The sequence below is a fragment of the Hoplias malabaricus genome, chromosome 1, assembly GCF_029633855.1.
Source record: "Hoplias malabaricus isolate fHopMal1 chromosome 1, fHopMal1.hap1, whole genome shotgun sequence".
Taxonomy (NCBI): Eukaryota; Metazoa; Chordata; class Actinopteri; order Characiformes; family Erythrinidae; genus Hoplias; species Hoplias malabaricus.
In genome coordinates, this window is record NC_089800.1 from 61,883,754 (window position 1) to 61,900,301 (window position 16,548).

At 41.6% G+C, this 16,548-nt stretch overlaps 1 protein-coding gene across 4 annotated transcripts in view; it reads right to left on the reverse strand.

The window, feature by feature from the left end:
* ralgapa2 (Ral GTPase activating protein catalytic subunit alpha 2) overlaps nucleotides 1-16,548 on the reverse strand; it is a 112,982-nt gene that overhangs the window by 19,410 nt on the left and 77,024 nt on the right. For all 4 annotated transcript variants that reach the window (XM_066669965.1, XM_066669975.1, XM_066669958.1 and 1 more), the window contains one exon: nucleotides 4,531-4,655. In XM_066669965.1, the coding sequence (XP_066526062.1) occupies nucleotides 4,531-4,655 (125 nt within the window). The remainder of the gene's footprint in view (nucleotides 1-4,530; nucleotides 4,656-16,548) is intronic.

A 16,548-nucleotide genomic window follows, 5' to 3' on the forward strand; every position in this document is an offset into this window, starting at 1 on the left:
AGTCCCTCTATTAATACATAAACATTAATAATTTATAACTCCCTGCTAAAACGCATTTCAAACGTACAAACATTCAGTATGGCATGATGTTTCTTAAGCAGTTATAGGACTGTGCGAAAGTCAGAGACTACCTTCCATTTATTAACTTCATCACTGTTCAGTATATTTCTGAGAGGGTCTAGTTAAAGTCAAACATTTGCACAAGTTGAGGTGTAAGTCAAAGTTAAACAAATGGGGAACAAAAAACCTGCTGTGAAATTTTGAGTGCCTTTTTAATATAAAGACGTAGAAAAAAACAGGACTCCTAACAACTTTGCAAGACCTGGTTGACCACCAAAGTGCCATCAGTATTAAGAATATTTAAAGTGTTTGACAGACAGGAGGCAAGTAAGATTCCCCATGTCTTTAGATTTGTTTCTGTCCATCCTTCCACTGTGAGGACACAACTTTATGGAAATTTTGGTACCATATTTAAATTTTGTCTGAGACTGAAGCGTAGTCACTGAATTTTGCAATATACTGAATGATGCTGGTGCATCATAGTACATAGGTAATGTACATGCTTTGATTAATGTGTGTTGATTATCTCATTTATTTGAGAGAGAGAGAGAGAGAGAGAGAGAGGGGGGGGGGGGGGTGTGTTAGTTCTGACCTAAGCAAAAATCCTTTTGCACGGACCAAGGCAAAAAGCCATTTTCACTGACCACAAATTCACTTCCGAGAAGCCAGTTCCACTAAACCCAGCTTACACTAAAATAACCATTTTCATTTTTAGCCCCGGTGCTGCATTATATTCAACAAATGCACGTCTTTAGCAACAATAAAGAGGCAATGCTTGCTTGCAATCAGAGTAGAGCCCCCCCTAAGGTAAATAAATGTGATGTGTATAAAAATGTCCAGCCCACGCTCAGCCTGGTGAGCATCCTTTTCTCTCCTGGCCTAGAATGAGAGCTTCTCCAGCATGAAGACTCGGACTGGACAGCAAGTGCGTTTTTGCCATTCTGTATGGGTGTATCTTGGGGCTGTTCAGTATTCAGCTTTGGAATAGGTCAATAGAGGTCACTGTGGTGATTTTCAATGCCTCTCCAGGAAATAAAAGGGGTTGTCGCTATGGGAAATGGACCCCAGCGACTCCTTGCTTCAGACAAGCTGCTTATCAGACAATACAGAACTTTACAGAACAGTCATGTTTGTACATAATGATTTATAGAAATATGATAAAAGGAATAAAAACATTAACAATTACAAAGAAATAATTGCTTGTGCATTCATATTTTACTAGATATCTGCCAGACCTTGATTTCATTTGATCATACTTTATAAACAAAGTCAAAATATTAAACACTCCTCGTAAATTCGTTATATTTATTTTCTGTCTTTGAAAGGAATGATCATGGTGTGTAACAGACTTTTATCAATAAGTAACAGATGCCACAGTGATTTTTCAGTTTTAAGAAAGTTTGGCTGGACCTGAGCACAGTTCTTTTTTAACATCATCTGGTGTACAGACTTAATCCAGGGCTGCAATATCCTAGCTGCATGATTCACCTTCACTACTGTCTGACATACAAACCTCCTGTATGTCTGCAACACTTACACAGCACCTTGATTATCCCTTAACCACTGTAAACACTGACCTTAAGACACTACTCCACATACCAGCTACTACAGCAGCCATAAGTAACTCATTCACTGGGTTCTATGTTGATGGGATTCCTTGGCTTGAGCATACAGTTTATAGTATACAGTGCCTTGCGAAAGTATTCGGACCCCTTGAACTTTTCAAACTTTTGCCACATTTCAGGCTTCAAACATCAAGATATAAAATTTTAATCTTTTGTGAAGAATCAACAACAAGTGGGACACAATCGTGAAGTGAAATGAAATTCATTGGATGTGTCAAACTTATCTAACAAAAAACTGAAAAGTGGGGCGTGCAATATTATTCGGCCCCTTTACTTTCAGTGCAGCAAACTCACCCCAGTTCAGTGAGGATCTCTGAATGGTCCAATGTTGTCCCAAATGACTGATGATGATAAATAGAATCCACCTGTGTGTAATCAAGTCTCTGTATAAATGCACCTGCTCTGTGGTAGTCTCAGAGTTCTGTCCAAAGTGCAGAGAGCATCATGAAGACCAAGGAACACACCAGGCAGGTCTGAGATACTGTTGTGGAGAAGTTTAAAGCCGGATTTGGATACAAAAAGATTTCCCAAGCTTTAAACATCCCAAGGAGCACTGTGCAAGCAATCATATTGAAATGGAAGGAGTATCAGACCACTGCAAATCTACCAAGACCCGGCAGTCCCTCTAAACTTTCATCTCGAACAAGGAGAAGACTGATCAGAGATACAGCCAAGAGGCCCATGATCACTCTGGATGAACTGCAGAGATCTACAGCTGACGTGGGAGAGTCTGGCCATAGGAAAACAATCAGTCGTACACTGCACAAATCTGGCCTTGGAAGAGTGGCAAGAAGAAAGCCATTTCTCAAAGATATCCATAAAAAGTCTCGTTTAAAGTTTGCCACAAGCCACCTGGGAGACACACCAAACATGTGGAAGAAGGTGCTCTGGTCAGATGAAACCAAAATCTTGCAACACAGCTCATCACCCTGAACACACCATCCCCATTGTCAAACATGGTGGTGGCAGCATCATGGTTTTGGCCTGCTTTTGGTCAGCAGGGACAGGGAAGATGGTCAAAATTGATGGGAAGATGGATGGGACCAAATACAGGACCATTCTGGAAGAAAACCTGTTGGAGTCTGCAAGAGACCTGAGACAGGGACGGAGATTTATCTTCCAACAAGACAATGGTCCAAAACATAAAGCCAAATCTACAATGGAATGGTTCACAAATAAACGTATCCAGGTGTTGGAATGGCCAAGTCAAAGTCCAGACCTGAATCCAATCGAGAATCTGTGGAAAGAGCTGAAGACTGCTGTTCACAAACTCTCTCCATCCAACCTCACTGAGCTCGAGCTGATTTGCAAGGAAGAATGGGCAAGAATTTCAGTCTCTCGATGTGCAAAACTAATAGAGACATACCCCAAGCGACCTGCAACTTTAATTGCAGCAAAAGGTGGCGCTACAAAGTATTAACGCAAGGGGGGGCGAATAATATTGCACTCCCCACTTTTCAGTTTTTTTATTTGTTAAAAAGGTTTGACACATCCAATAAATTTCATTCCACTTCACGGTTGTGCCCCACTTGTTGATTCTTCACAAAATTTTAAATTTTATATCTTTATGTTTTAAGCCTGAAATGTGGCAAAAGGTTGAAAAGTTCAAGGGGGCCGAATACTTTCGCAAGGCACTGTACATTTGATTGATACACTGACATTCAAAACCCCAGATTGTTTTGGGTGCCACTGTACAGAGTGTTTTAATGTAAACTGGGTATAAACAAGGGAAAGCGTATTTTGAATTTTAAAAACTTTTATCCTAAAAATAAAAATAAAAAATAAGAAAACATATGTATACACTGTTCAAATGTACAATGATGTAAGGAAATTTACTGTTCACTATGTTCAGGTCTTTGTACAAAAGGTTTTCTTTTTTCTTCTAAATCTTTTTTTCCATCTAATCAACTTGGAGGAGCAAAAGATGGCAGAATAGAAGCATTTTTCCTAAGACCTGTATGAAGTTTTGATAATATTATTTATTAAGGTCAACACTCTTGAGAAATAAATGAGCTATATAAAATAACTAAAACCCAAACTGACCAGTAGTTTGGTATCAGTAATGAAATTAATTGGGTTTTTCAGGCTCTACCATTTTTGGAGATGAAATGGCCCACTCAAGAGCCCCATTTTCACAGTTAGATGTCAGCTGTGCTTATCAGGATGGTCTGGTGCTTATCACTTTTTCACAGTCACTCGCAGGATTTGGCTAGGCTTTCATAGGTTTAAACTTCAAACTAACAGAGATAAATTTACGTGAGATGTGGTTTTATGGATGCTGTATGCAGTGTTGTATAATTAAATTTATTTGACTTTATGAAATCAACAGTCCAACAATAAATAAGCATGGCAAATCTGGCCTATGGCTAAACAAACACAATAATGTAATTTTTGAAGATAAGATCAGATGAAGTGTAATATTCTAGGTGTAACTGAATTAACTGCAGAGATGGCAAAGCTGATTTACTGGTTGAGTAGCTGCCTATCACTGCATGGGAAGAAAGTTGTGTTTATCAGGAAGTATAATATACAACTGAAATCAGACTGTGGAAACAAACAGGCGTCTCATAGTTTAAAGTTAAACTGAGGGAGCACTAGTGTTGTCAGATACCATAACTAGAATATAAAGATAAATTCCTGGTCAGAAACAGCATCACTTGGGGTGGACTATGCTTTTAAAACAGCTGTACTGCAGGCAACAAGACAGTCCTGCTGTAAAGGGAAGGCCAAAGAGCAGGATGAAAAAGCAATAGGACAGAATACGAATCATAGATAGAGAGACAGAAAGAAAGACAGCTAGAGAGTGAGAGAAAGCAAGAGAGCGAAAGAGAAAGGAGCTCCTTACCTGTACCACTCATTGGGTAGTAAGTGGGGGACGGTGAGAACACCTGGGTGGCAAAATCCTCAAACATCATGTGTTCCTTGTGGTTCAAAATGATGGCCTCCAGATAAAGAGCCCGCTCCTCGTAGCTGGGAGAGAACATGTTAAGGAAAAAGAAAAAGAAAAAGAAAAGAAGAAAAAAAAAAAAAAAAAAACTGTCTGGAGGAGAGAAAGGGCAACTCACCTATATTTGAAATTTTTTTTAATGGGATCATCCAACTATTACTGCCATTAGCTACAACAAGGCGAGGCAAATTTTATATAAGGGAACATTAAATTCAGGACTTATACAATAGGCTTTATAAAACAAAGTAAACAAAGCCTTATAACTTATTTACTTGGCAGAATCAAAGATGTCAATGATTCCGTTGCATAAATTTAGTTAAAAAAAATTAAGCTAATTTATTCATTTATTCATTATCTGCAAGCAATTATCCACTTCAGGATCACGGTGGGTCCAGAGCCTACCTGGACTCATTGGGCACAAGATGGGAATACACCCTGGAGGGGGCGCCTGTCCTTCACAGGGCAACACACACACTCAGGCACTCACTCACACATAAGGACACTTTTCGCCAATCCACCTACCAACGTGTGTTTTTGGACTGTGGGAGGAAACCGGAGCATCCGGAGGAAGCCCACGCGGACACGGAGAGAACACACCACACTCCTCACAGACAATCACCCGGAGGAAACCCACGCAGACACAGGGAGAACACACCACACTCCTCACAGACAGTCACCTGGAGGAAACCCACGCAGACACAGGGAGAACACACCACACTCCTCACAGACAGTCACCCGGAGGAAACCCATGCAGACACGGGGAGAACACACCACACTCCTCACAGACAGTCACCCGGAGGAAACCCACGCAGACACAGGGAGAACACACCACACTCCTCACAGACAGTCACCCGGGGCGGGAATCGAACCCACAACCTCCAGGTCTCTGGAGCTGTGTGACTGCGACACTACTTGCTGCGCCACCGTGCCGCCCTAAGATAATATAAAATGAGAAAAAAAAACATTTTTTGTATGACCCTTATATTTTAAAAACAGGCTTTATTATCTCTATTTCTGTCATCTCCCTTCAGCAACCATAATACAGTGTCTGACCTTTTACAGGGAGAACTGAAAGCATTAGAAATTCTAAGCAGTATGTATGCTCATCTGGCAGTGTTCCATTTCAAGCTAGACAAAACCAGCTGTGTTAAAAGCTTGGCACGATTTTTTCTGGCCTTGTCTTCAGCACTTTAGTTTTTTAGCATAAGACTGTCTTCACCTTGCCCTACTAAAGAAAAAAGTGCTAAAGACCATGACAACTACTCACAAGTGCAAGATTATGTTTTCTTTTTTTTCTGTTCTTTTTTTCCCCCTCCCTGTAGACTGCAACAGCAGTGACTGATCATGAAGCAAGAGAGAATGTTGTTCTCCGCTAATTAAATTTAATCAAGCTCTTGCTCTAGCAGCCACTGGCCTCTGAGTCATTCCAGACATGAGGCGAGTGCCTACATTTACAGCGAGAGAGAGACAGTTCAACCGTCCAAACAAACGGAGGAGCAGGTGTTTCTGTTGGACCTCTACATGAACTGATAGCACACATTCAACTGCATGCGCTGGACTGCAGCAGGGCCAAGCAATCATTTACAGAACTCTGTACGGAAATGAGCAGCGAGCGTTTTCAAATCGTCCAAATTTATCTGACAAATATTTATCTGAAAAAATATCACAATACTTGGAAAAAGCAATGTGATATAAAAATATATATTTACAGGGAAAATGCAAAAAACCTTGTAATTCTTTAATTGTTCTAAAATTCTGGAATTATACTTATTAAAAAAAACTCCACACTGATTATTACTGTATCAATATGAATTTGAGAGAGAAAGAGTGAGAGAGAGAGAGACAGACAGACAGAGAGAGAGAGACAGACAGTGGATATGGATGGACTGAGCGCTTCTGATGACTCTGTACTCTAATGACTCGGCTGCTGGAGTGCGGGCTGTCCACACGCCTGCCTGCTGAATTTCTGAAGGGCCCCACTGATGCCATTCCCAACTCATTAGGGAGCCTGTTTATGCCGCCAGAATCTAGACTGTTGCCAAGGCCCCTGCACTCCATCATGACCATGCTGCCTGTCACACACCCCTCAGAGTGTGCAAGTGTGTGTATGCACATTGTGTGTGGGTGTGTGTGTACGCCACGTGCCGGCGCAGCAGGGGCTGAGGCAGCCGTGACAAATTGTTGAAAAGGTCCGTCTGAACCCAGCACTGACAAGCACCTGAGCCTAAGGGCTGGACACCGAGAGAGCAATCTGCTCCGCTCCTGCTCTCTTTCTCTCCCCATCCCTCCATCACCATGCAGAGAGAGAGAGAGAGAGGGGGGAAAAACTGCCAGATTTCAGCAAGAATAAAAGACCACATCCAATATTGTCTTTGAATAAGTCTGAGAAGCATGGTCATGACCAGCTGAGCCTTAGCATGAAAACACTGTCTACTTGTGTATCTGAATTGTGAGCACAGTCTTAACATTTCTGACTTTTTCAAGGTCTTCTAAAACACTGCTGCCTTAAGTGCTATGGCATCTAGGGCGGTATTACAATATCGGTTCACTTCCTTTTACTGTGACAATAACAAGGAGAAAATAACTGTAGAATAATTACATAACACAGACAAAGCTAAATCTGCACTTGAGTTAGAAAAGGTATACAGAGTGTTGGGGAGGGACCAAACATGATCAAGAGCTCTGAATGTAGGTCAAAATAAAGAAGTGAAAAAGTAGTAAAAAAAAAAAAAAAAGAAAGTGGGGAATGTGACCAGGAATAAAGCAGAGGTCTAATAACCCTGATCTCACTAAGTCAACACAGCCATATGGCGTTCCATTATGGGCTATGCAGATGACTGAAGCGTGGCCTTGCTATTGAGATTCCTAAAACAAATATTGACTTGAGCCAGAAGCAGTACTGGGTGGCAGCTTCCAAACTGCACCCTGCTTCCTGTGTGCTCCCTGCACTTCAGAGACAAAACAAGTTAGACTTACAGAAGTGATAGAGGTGGAAAGAGGAGTGAATAAACAAGTTGTTGCACAAAACCTGTTCCATCCTGATGTCCTGCTTGCTGTCATTTTTTTTTTTTATTTGAGTCGCTCCTATCTGCTCCCCCCTCCCACCCACAGGCTCTCTGTCACTCTAATTGCTCTGGGTTGGGTACAGCCAGTTCTGCCGAATACTCGCGTCAAGCTCATGAGAGGTGGATGCTGGCTGCGTGGATTAATTCAATAAAGTGGAGGACAGTGACGCAGGCTGGAGAGCAACACTCAGTACCCAACCTGCATCTAAAGCTATCTGTGAGAGAAGCTACTAACCAGTAGGTCATAAAAAAGCAACAGTGGCAGCTGGCAATATGCAATGTATATCACAATACGCTGAAGCTTGACACTGAATTTGCATACAAATTCCAACCATAAACCATAAAAGGGAGCCAAGACCCATTTGTAGCTCAGCATGCTACTAAAAGCTAATATAGGCTCTGCGTGCGTAAAAGGACAACAGAAGGTTTGGGATTTACCAGTGTGCCGTAATCTAAGTCATCCTTAAAGCACCTGGGGTGGAGAAACTCAATTCTCCACTTCAGCTGGTAACTAAGGAAGGTGCGAGGGGGGAATTTCCGCACACTTCCATGGCTGCGGCGCACAACATACTCCACGGTTCTCTGTGGTATGTTCCAGAGGCAGAAATGAAATGCCTTCGTGTGAAGCATGGACAGCTATGGCCAGGGTGACAGGAGAACAAATTTAAAACCACCCTGCCATGTAAAATAATGCGATGACCTCACTTGCGCACAGGTCAGCCTGGGGGAGATGGGAAACGAGGGGGAAGGAAAAAAGACAGAAAGGAAACACAATGGCACTGTTATAGTGAGGAAGAAAAACAGACAGCTTAAATCCACTTAGCGGAGAAAAACGTCCTCTAAGCATTTTGCAGAAAGGCTTTAACAAATAATGCTCTTTTTTTCCCCTCACTCTTTGCGGGCCCTTTGCCACCCTGTGGCGCACCAGGTGACAAAGGGAAGGCATTAAGAATCAGATAAAGCAGCAGCCTGGGGAACAATGCTGACTCATCCAGAGAAGCACAAACAAACACAAGCCACATCTTTTTAATTTAGTCTAAGCAGGATATGGCAGAACCATGCTGCAGATTACACTCTATTACGACAACAAATGGTAAAAGGGAAATGGTTAACTTTAAAAGCTGTTGTAGTACAATGACAAGGTGGATATTTCAAACAACAACAACAACAAAACCAACTAAACTCCCCCACAGAAACATGCAACGTTTGTTTGGTTGTATATCTTTTAATAATTCATATGATGCTATATATGAGCATGTGGGTGCTCTAAAGAAAGACAGTGTGGGTGTATGAGTGTGAGACTCGGAGAGTGTGTTGTTGTCCAGATGGTTAGGGGTGGTCAGTGGGGAATTGAGAGGTCAATCAGTTTGGCGGATCAAAGCCAAGGTCAGGTGGCAGTGGTGGCCATGTTCAAGGTGCATAGGGATTCAGAGGGGACTTCAGGGGGACTCAGATGGCCTCTCATTAGCAGTCAACTCAGGCCCCAGACCCACGGGACAGACTTCTGAGTCCACCCCACCCTAGCAGCCCCCCACAAACCCCCTGGTCCCCTCTCACACTCTTTAACAATGGAGCTTACCCCACTGGAGACCAGGGCCTGGATACAACCCCATCGACACAGGGTCACAAAGCCAGCTAGACAATGCACATAAATCTGTCATTAAGACATACGCATTAATACAAAGCAAACAACAGGAAACAGTAAAAACAAAAACAAAAAAAAAAATACACCAAAGGATGTAATTACATTTTTAAAAAATGGGGATATTTCTTAAAAATGTGCAAATTTTAGTGACCCATCATTAAATACGACTGTCTGGTCTGCTTGACATAACAGCTAGGGCCACTTTGAAGACTAGCCCTGAAAGTGTTTATACTTGAGAGTATATAGGAAGTATCCAGTGGTACTCAGTGAATTGCAGAGTAATGGAGAGAAGTGAACTATAGAGAAAGGATTGAAAACACAGGAGTCAGTCCGTACACACAAGGGAAAAGCCTTTCAGTCTGCTCGCTCTAGCTAACCATATATAAAAAGGCCAGGCCTGGCCAAAGTGACTCTATAATTGAAACTGAAAGAGCCTCTGGAGTGATAGCCTCAGGGTTTGTGGTCAGTTACGGTCCTCTGAGTTTTGTTCTCAGTTGCTTTTCTGTTGTAGTCCATCACATTATATTACTACCATTCTGTGTGGCCCATTATTGTTACACAATAATAGACATGGATGAAAGTCAGACACTACCCTTAATTTACACAATTTTAAAGCAGTCATTAGGAATCAAGAAGTTATTCATTTTTTGGCATGTGAAAAATACAAATACGTATATTCAACATTTAAATGCCCATAAGCCTCAAAGATGAAATGTTAGATCAATATTAGCCTTATTTATTGTCCAAACAGCCTTTATCTCAGGTTTTAGATGATGGTTGTGTTTTCTGTTTTTAATAATGCCAGTAATTTCAAACAAATTGATGATATTGAGTTCTGGCATCTGGGGTTGGCAGTCACCTGTTCTGAGAAAACACATCCCTAAAAAAATAAATAAATAAATAAATAAACTGGAAATATTTAAACAGAAAATATCTGAGGTGCTAATAACCCACTGCATATGTGTTTACAAAGCTTCAAGTGTGGAAAAAAGTTGAACATTTCACAAGAATTTCCTTACTGTTCCTTACTGCATTTATTTTGCATGCTCATGTGAGTGACACTTTGTCAACCATGGTGCTAAGAATCCTCTCAAACAGCACACCTGTGCCTGGAACACAATGGCAGCTTAGTGCTTAGCAAAGAACAGCAGCTCCCCATCTTGATGCTTAGTTTTTCATAAGAGCAATGCTAAGCTTGCCCTTGACAACCTCCCCAGTCCTTCCTGAGACAACAGCAAAACACTCCACAAGTTACTACAGTTAGTTCTTAAATAAACTTAGGTTAGCTTAGGCAGGACTGTCTCGCCTTTACATTAGATATTTACAGAGCAATAAGACAAGGAAAATCCTTCATTTTTTACTGAAGCCATTATAAATGAGCAAAGCCAAGGTTAACAACACATTTCCTTTTCCTTCTCTCTGGCAGTGACTGAATGGGCTCTTATGTGAAGAGTGAGAAGTTGAAGAAGTGGAGAGTGGCCGTGCATGCTCGACCTCCACTCCAGCCAAGCACCAGCCATTAACCTCAGCCAATCACACTGACCTTGCTGTCCGGCAGTGGAAGAGGATAATTGGCCAGTTTAGAGAGACGGGGGGGGGGGGGGGGGGGAATCCCAGGCGCTTTTGGGATACTGGCTAGGCGGGCATACCACACATGCTGAATGGAATATTCTGTATTGTCATTAGGGATGGCATGCACATTTTTCCTGTGCTTTGGCTTCTAATGAGGTGGTAGTGAAGTGAATGGATTCAGATGAACAAGCCCTGGACAATGTCTTAGAGTTGCATTGGAGAAGTAGTGGAAGAAATAATTCATTAAACTGAGTCTCTGCATTTAACCCACACATGCGAGTGAAAAAACACACTCACTCACACTAGGGGCAGTGAGAATGCAGTGGACAACCAGTCACATACAGTTAAGGTTATGTGCCTTGCCTAAGCACACTTCAGTCGTAGGTGTTGAGGGAGTAGAAACCACTGATTCGTCACTCCACCTCTCTCAGTATTGTACAAATACTGATTCTCGCTGCAAATCAGAGAAGCTAAGGCCACATATGAGCTACTGTGACCATTTCGGGAGGCACAGGTAAAGCTTGAGACATGGTCAATAAAATTAACCAACTACTTAGTCAAATGACACTTTAAGAAAAATCTTAAACTGTAAGAATATAAGACTAAATTATATGCCCAATCTGTTTTCATAGCAGCTTCCATTTTTTCAGTCTCAAGAACTAGGAGAATTTTCTGCTTCCCACAGTCAAAGCAATTTAATGAGGTTGATGACACAGAGGTGGTCAGTGCATAGTTGTGAGAATACCAAATGCTGCTTTTCTTTTTTGCATTAACAGATACACATCCTGTCAGACCCACGTGGTTGAGTTCTTTTTATAAAACGGTGGACAGAAATACCTTTTTCCGGTATTTCAGAAATAGATTTTTCAGGTACAAAGCAAGAGTATAGATCTGAAAATCAATTCAAAGTTTTTCTTGAACTCAACATTTTAGAAACTGTGGCTTTGCCCTTGCTTATACAAGTTGACTAACTAATAATCTCAGAAACATCGCTTGAAAAACTAATTCAGTTTCACAGGACAGTATAAAACTGAGGGGTCTCAGCAGTGTTTATGAATGTATCTAAAGTTTACGTATAATGATCTGTAGTTTCATTTTCACATTATAAAATGTTATATACATTTTTACAGGAATGGAAACTGATGAAAATAACATGTTTACGGAAGGTGAAAGGTTGAAAGCTGGTGAAAAATGTGGAGGGATGAAAATGAGAGTAAGAAGTAGGAGAGTGTGAGGGAGAGAGAGAGAGAAAGAGAAAGCGAGAGAGACTGACAGAGAGAAAGTGAGAGAAGGAGGCGCATTATGGCAGTATATCGTCTACGTTGGACTATATGCCAGTTTCTGTCAGCTATGGGAGCCCATGGGACAGCAGGTGTTGATTGGTGAATTTCTGGGCCACTGCTGCAAGGGTACCTGTTGTCACGCCATTGGACCAAGGCGTGAAGCTCGTCCCAGTGGAAAAAGCCAAGAGAAGGTGTGAGGTGATTATAGGAAGGAGAAGGGACAGAGAAGGAGAAGAAGAATGACAGGAAAAGAAATGAAAAGTAAAAAATAAAGACACAGAAAGAAAAGAAAAAAAATCACAAGCAACACCAGCTCTCTCCAGTAGCTGCCTCATAATCAGTAATGTCAGCTCAAGAGAAATGTATGTGTGTGTCTTTACACACACTTGCACTAATTAAGCCCTGTGCTGAGGGGGCTGGAGGCCCAGGGGGAGGAGTGTGTGGGGCTGGGGGGCGACGAGGGTAAGGACAGGTTAATTGAACCTCCAGGGGGACGTTCACTCTAGGGGATGTCCTTTGCATCTCACCTCACCAGCATCTATCTGAAAGCCAGACGCAGAGAAATGGAATTATGAGCATGACATCACTGCCAGCTCGGATTCCCACAAAGACCCGACAGACTGGGCTGGCATGAGTACAGATTTGTAGCATTGCTAAATCAAACGTCTGCCATGTGGTGAGTCGAACACATAACATTAGCTCTCCTAACAGTGCAGTAACTATTGATCTGATCCAGGGTGCCAAGGAAAGGGCTCGTCAGAATAGACTGAGAATGGAAAAGGTCAACAGGTTGCACCATACTGATAGCGCCACCGAAGGGACCTGGAGAGCACTGATATACTACATCGTAGGAGAGTGGATGATCAAAGAAATGTGTGTCATGACTAAGCAATCTTTACCCAGGATCAAGTGGCACAGTACTGTAATCCAGTCACCTCTTACAACACAGCAATACAATAATTCGTTGCTAATGTAAAAAAAAAAAAAAAAAAAATATTTTAGGTACTTAAAAAACACTTGGATATGAAAGCTGACCTTTATTTGCATGAACATTTCATGACAAGCTCAACAACATAAATAGTGAGAAATTACTAAAAAAGGTACCTTTTCAATGATATAAGGTTTTGCTTCAGAGATATATCATGATATAATAGTGGAAAATATTATGGTGGGCATGAAAACAGGCCATATAAAGGAAAATTACATTAAAATAATCCAATTTAATGACAAACCCACTTCATCTGCAGTGGGAAAACAGCCTTAGAAAGAAGAATTTACGGGAGGCCTATTCTAACCATTCACCCTTGCACTGAACTTCAGTTTAGTTACACAAGATTTACTTCCAATAAGCACATTGTCTCCTGTGCATTCAGATGAGCTACAGAATGACCTCACTGCTCTTTTACAAGGGCCTTGTACCTACAAGAGGAAAGCAGGGCCTAATGGGAAAATAATGACGCAAACAAGCTGACGCGATAAAAGGCAATCTGTGGTAAGCAACACGTTAAGAAGAATTTATAACAAGATGGATCCATCAATGGTGGCGGCATCTCAAGTCAGGGGTGTGCAGTGCCAATCTCTGAAGAGCTTTTATATAGAAAAAATTGTAAATATTCACAACACTCTCTTCATTAAAACAATGGGATTAATTCATTAGTCACTGCACTAAATATAGTCCAAATCTAAAGTCCAAAAAACCTGTGCAAAAGAATAAAACTTCCTTAGCAAAGTGAAAGTGAAAGTTTTCTCCACAGGTCTACAGTACGGGACCAGGGTTGAGGTGCTGTGGACAGCTCCTATGAAATTTACAGGGTGAAGCCTGCGCAGAAGAGCGCTCAGAGGCAGTGCCTGTATCAGTGATAGAAAAATGAGCGCTGCCTCCAGCCTAAGCAAAGCAGGCCCAAAATGCGACGCCAAGATAGATGACAATCCACTAATCCTCCAGCTTGTGGATGAAAAGGCTTGGCTTAGTGTCAAAACACAGAGGGCCATTCCTACCTGAACAGATTAGAAGTGAGGAAAAAGCAAGAATACATTACTCGCGAGAAAGGGGAGGGGGGGGGAAAGGAAGCCAGAAAATGGACTTCTGGTTTGGCAACAGCTTTTCTACTCCTTCATCTTCTTTTCTTTCTTAATCCTTGCCTCGAGGCGTTCTGTGCAGTCAAGCGCACTATTACGCGGCAACAATTAGCCAGGCTGTGGAAGCTGGCACCTGGTCCGAGGCATTCAGTGGCTTTCAGCAGCAGCTGACTGTACAGTCCCCCCCCCCCACCAGGTGGTCCTCCTTCAATGACATTAGCTAGTCATTCCAGTCACTCCAGGGTTAATCAAGAGCCCGTCCAAGCCCAGTCCGCCTGCGTGGAGCCCATTCAAGCCATCCGCAGACACCGGGTCCTTAAATGGGCCGACCAGACAATGAACTTTTCGAACTACACATAAAGAGAGCTAAAAAGACAGCTGATAATTTGAGAATGTCGCTTGGAAGTCGGAGGAGTACAGCCAAGCTGTTGGAAACAAAGAGCAATTTCAATACAGCTCCTCTGAAGCAAACACTAGAGGAGATATTCCTGCTTCTCTACAAACATTAACTTGACTCTTTTTCTCATAGACTGAGAACTGTGAGCAGCATAATGTCATCAGTTACAGTGAAACTCTAATAACAGTAGTTTCAGGGAAGTCTTGGCTCAGCTAGGATTCTGGTCGAATGATTAAATCTGTTTGACTGCATTGTTTCGAATCCTTCAGATAATACAGCCTTTCACAAAGAGAGAAAGCAGATGGAGGATATTGAACAGCAAATAGAGTTAAGGAAAGAGGAAAGATTCCCTGTCTGTCCTAAAGGGAAGAACACTCCAAGGTACAAGACAAAAATAAGAGGAGTTTGAAGCGCCATTATGAAGATTTACACAAAGCCCATGGTATCCTCCGCTCGGAGCTCTGTGCACAGAGCATGAATAACATAATCTGAATAACAATAGCTATAGATTTGTAGAGGCTCTCAATACTAATTAGGGGCTATATGCACTGTTTGTAGCAAAGACGTGTGCATTGAAATGAGATGCTAAGTGCTTTTATTTCGTGACAAATTGGACGTCTGGCAACCCAAAGAGGGAACTGAATGGAAGACTTTACCATAAGCATTTCCAAAAAAAAGCCATTGCTTACAAAATAGTCAGACATGTGAAACATATAGAATCTAGCAAAGAAAACAGACAAGAAACTCTTTATACACAGTCTTTGGTACACATATGAGACCAGTTATATAATCAGCAGGATCCCAGTGGAACATCAAGAAAATCTGTGAAGCGCTGCAGTCTAGCCCTCCATTGGTGCCCTTATACAACCAAACTGCAGTCTTCTACTTCAGAATGTAAAGAACCTCCATTTCCACATCAAAGGCCACCTCTGGTGTGGAGGAGGACTGGACAAAAGCATGATGCACACTTTTATGTGGTGTTGCTGTTTTCTGTTGTTGTTTTGTTTATCCTTCAATGCGGAGGACTCTATTTTGTGCAAAGATGCAAATGGCGAACACAAGGACATCCTTTAGCAGGGTACAATCACATTCAGCTTGTGGAGGAGCCGTCGCTGCCTTTGAACTCTTTAAAGTGCTATTAATGCAGAACTTATAAATAATCAACTAATTCCTCTTTTAAGATGGTCAACAAAGGGCCACAGGAAACTGACACTGCCATAGTCTTTAAACAAACAACCCTTGCTGACCTGAGGTCTATAATAAAAAAATAATAAAATAATAAAAAAAGAAAAATAATAATAAAAATCCTCTACTCAATATTTAGGTAGAACTATTAGAAGGAGTAGCAAAGGTAAGTTCACACTTAGGTGCTACATACAGCTTAAAGTCCCTGGAATTAAGATACGAATTATAACACCACCACCACAAGATAGACCACCAAAAACATCAATTTCAGATAAACAGTGCTTAAACGTTTCATCTTACCCGAGACAAAAAAAAAAAAAAAAAAAACGATCTAGAGGCCTTTCTGTCCATGCTTCTTCTGTGAGAGGATGCTATGTGTCTGGCAGAAAAGCCCTTGCTCTTATCATGTGCCCTGGAGATCAAGCTGGACATTTGAGACGTAGGACACACTGACTGAGAAATCTAACCATGTTTATAGGTTTATTTGGAACGTGAAAACAGAAAATGCGACCAGCTTCCAAAACTGAATTTTAGAGATGTATACAACAATCACAGAAAACATCTCCGCAGAGTCCAAGGAAAAACTGAAGGCAATTCTCTAAAAAATAACTGCAAAAATGGTAAAGAGTGGCCATCCAAATAGAAGATATTGTACAATGGTTGAAGCTTTTGTCTAATTTTATTGTTACA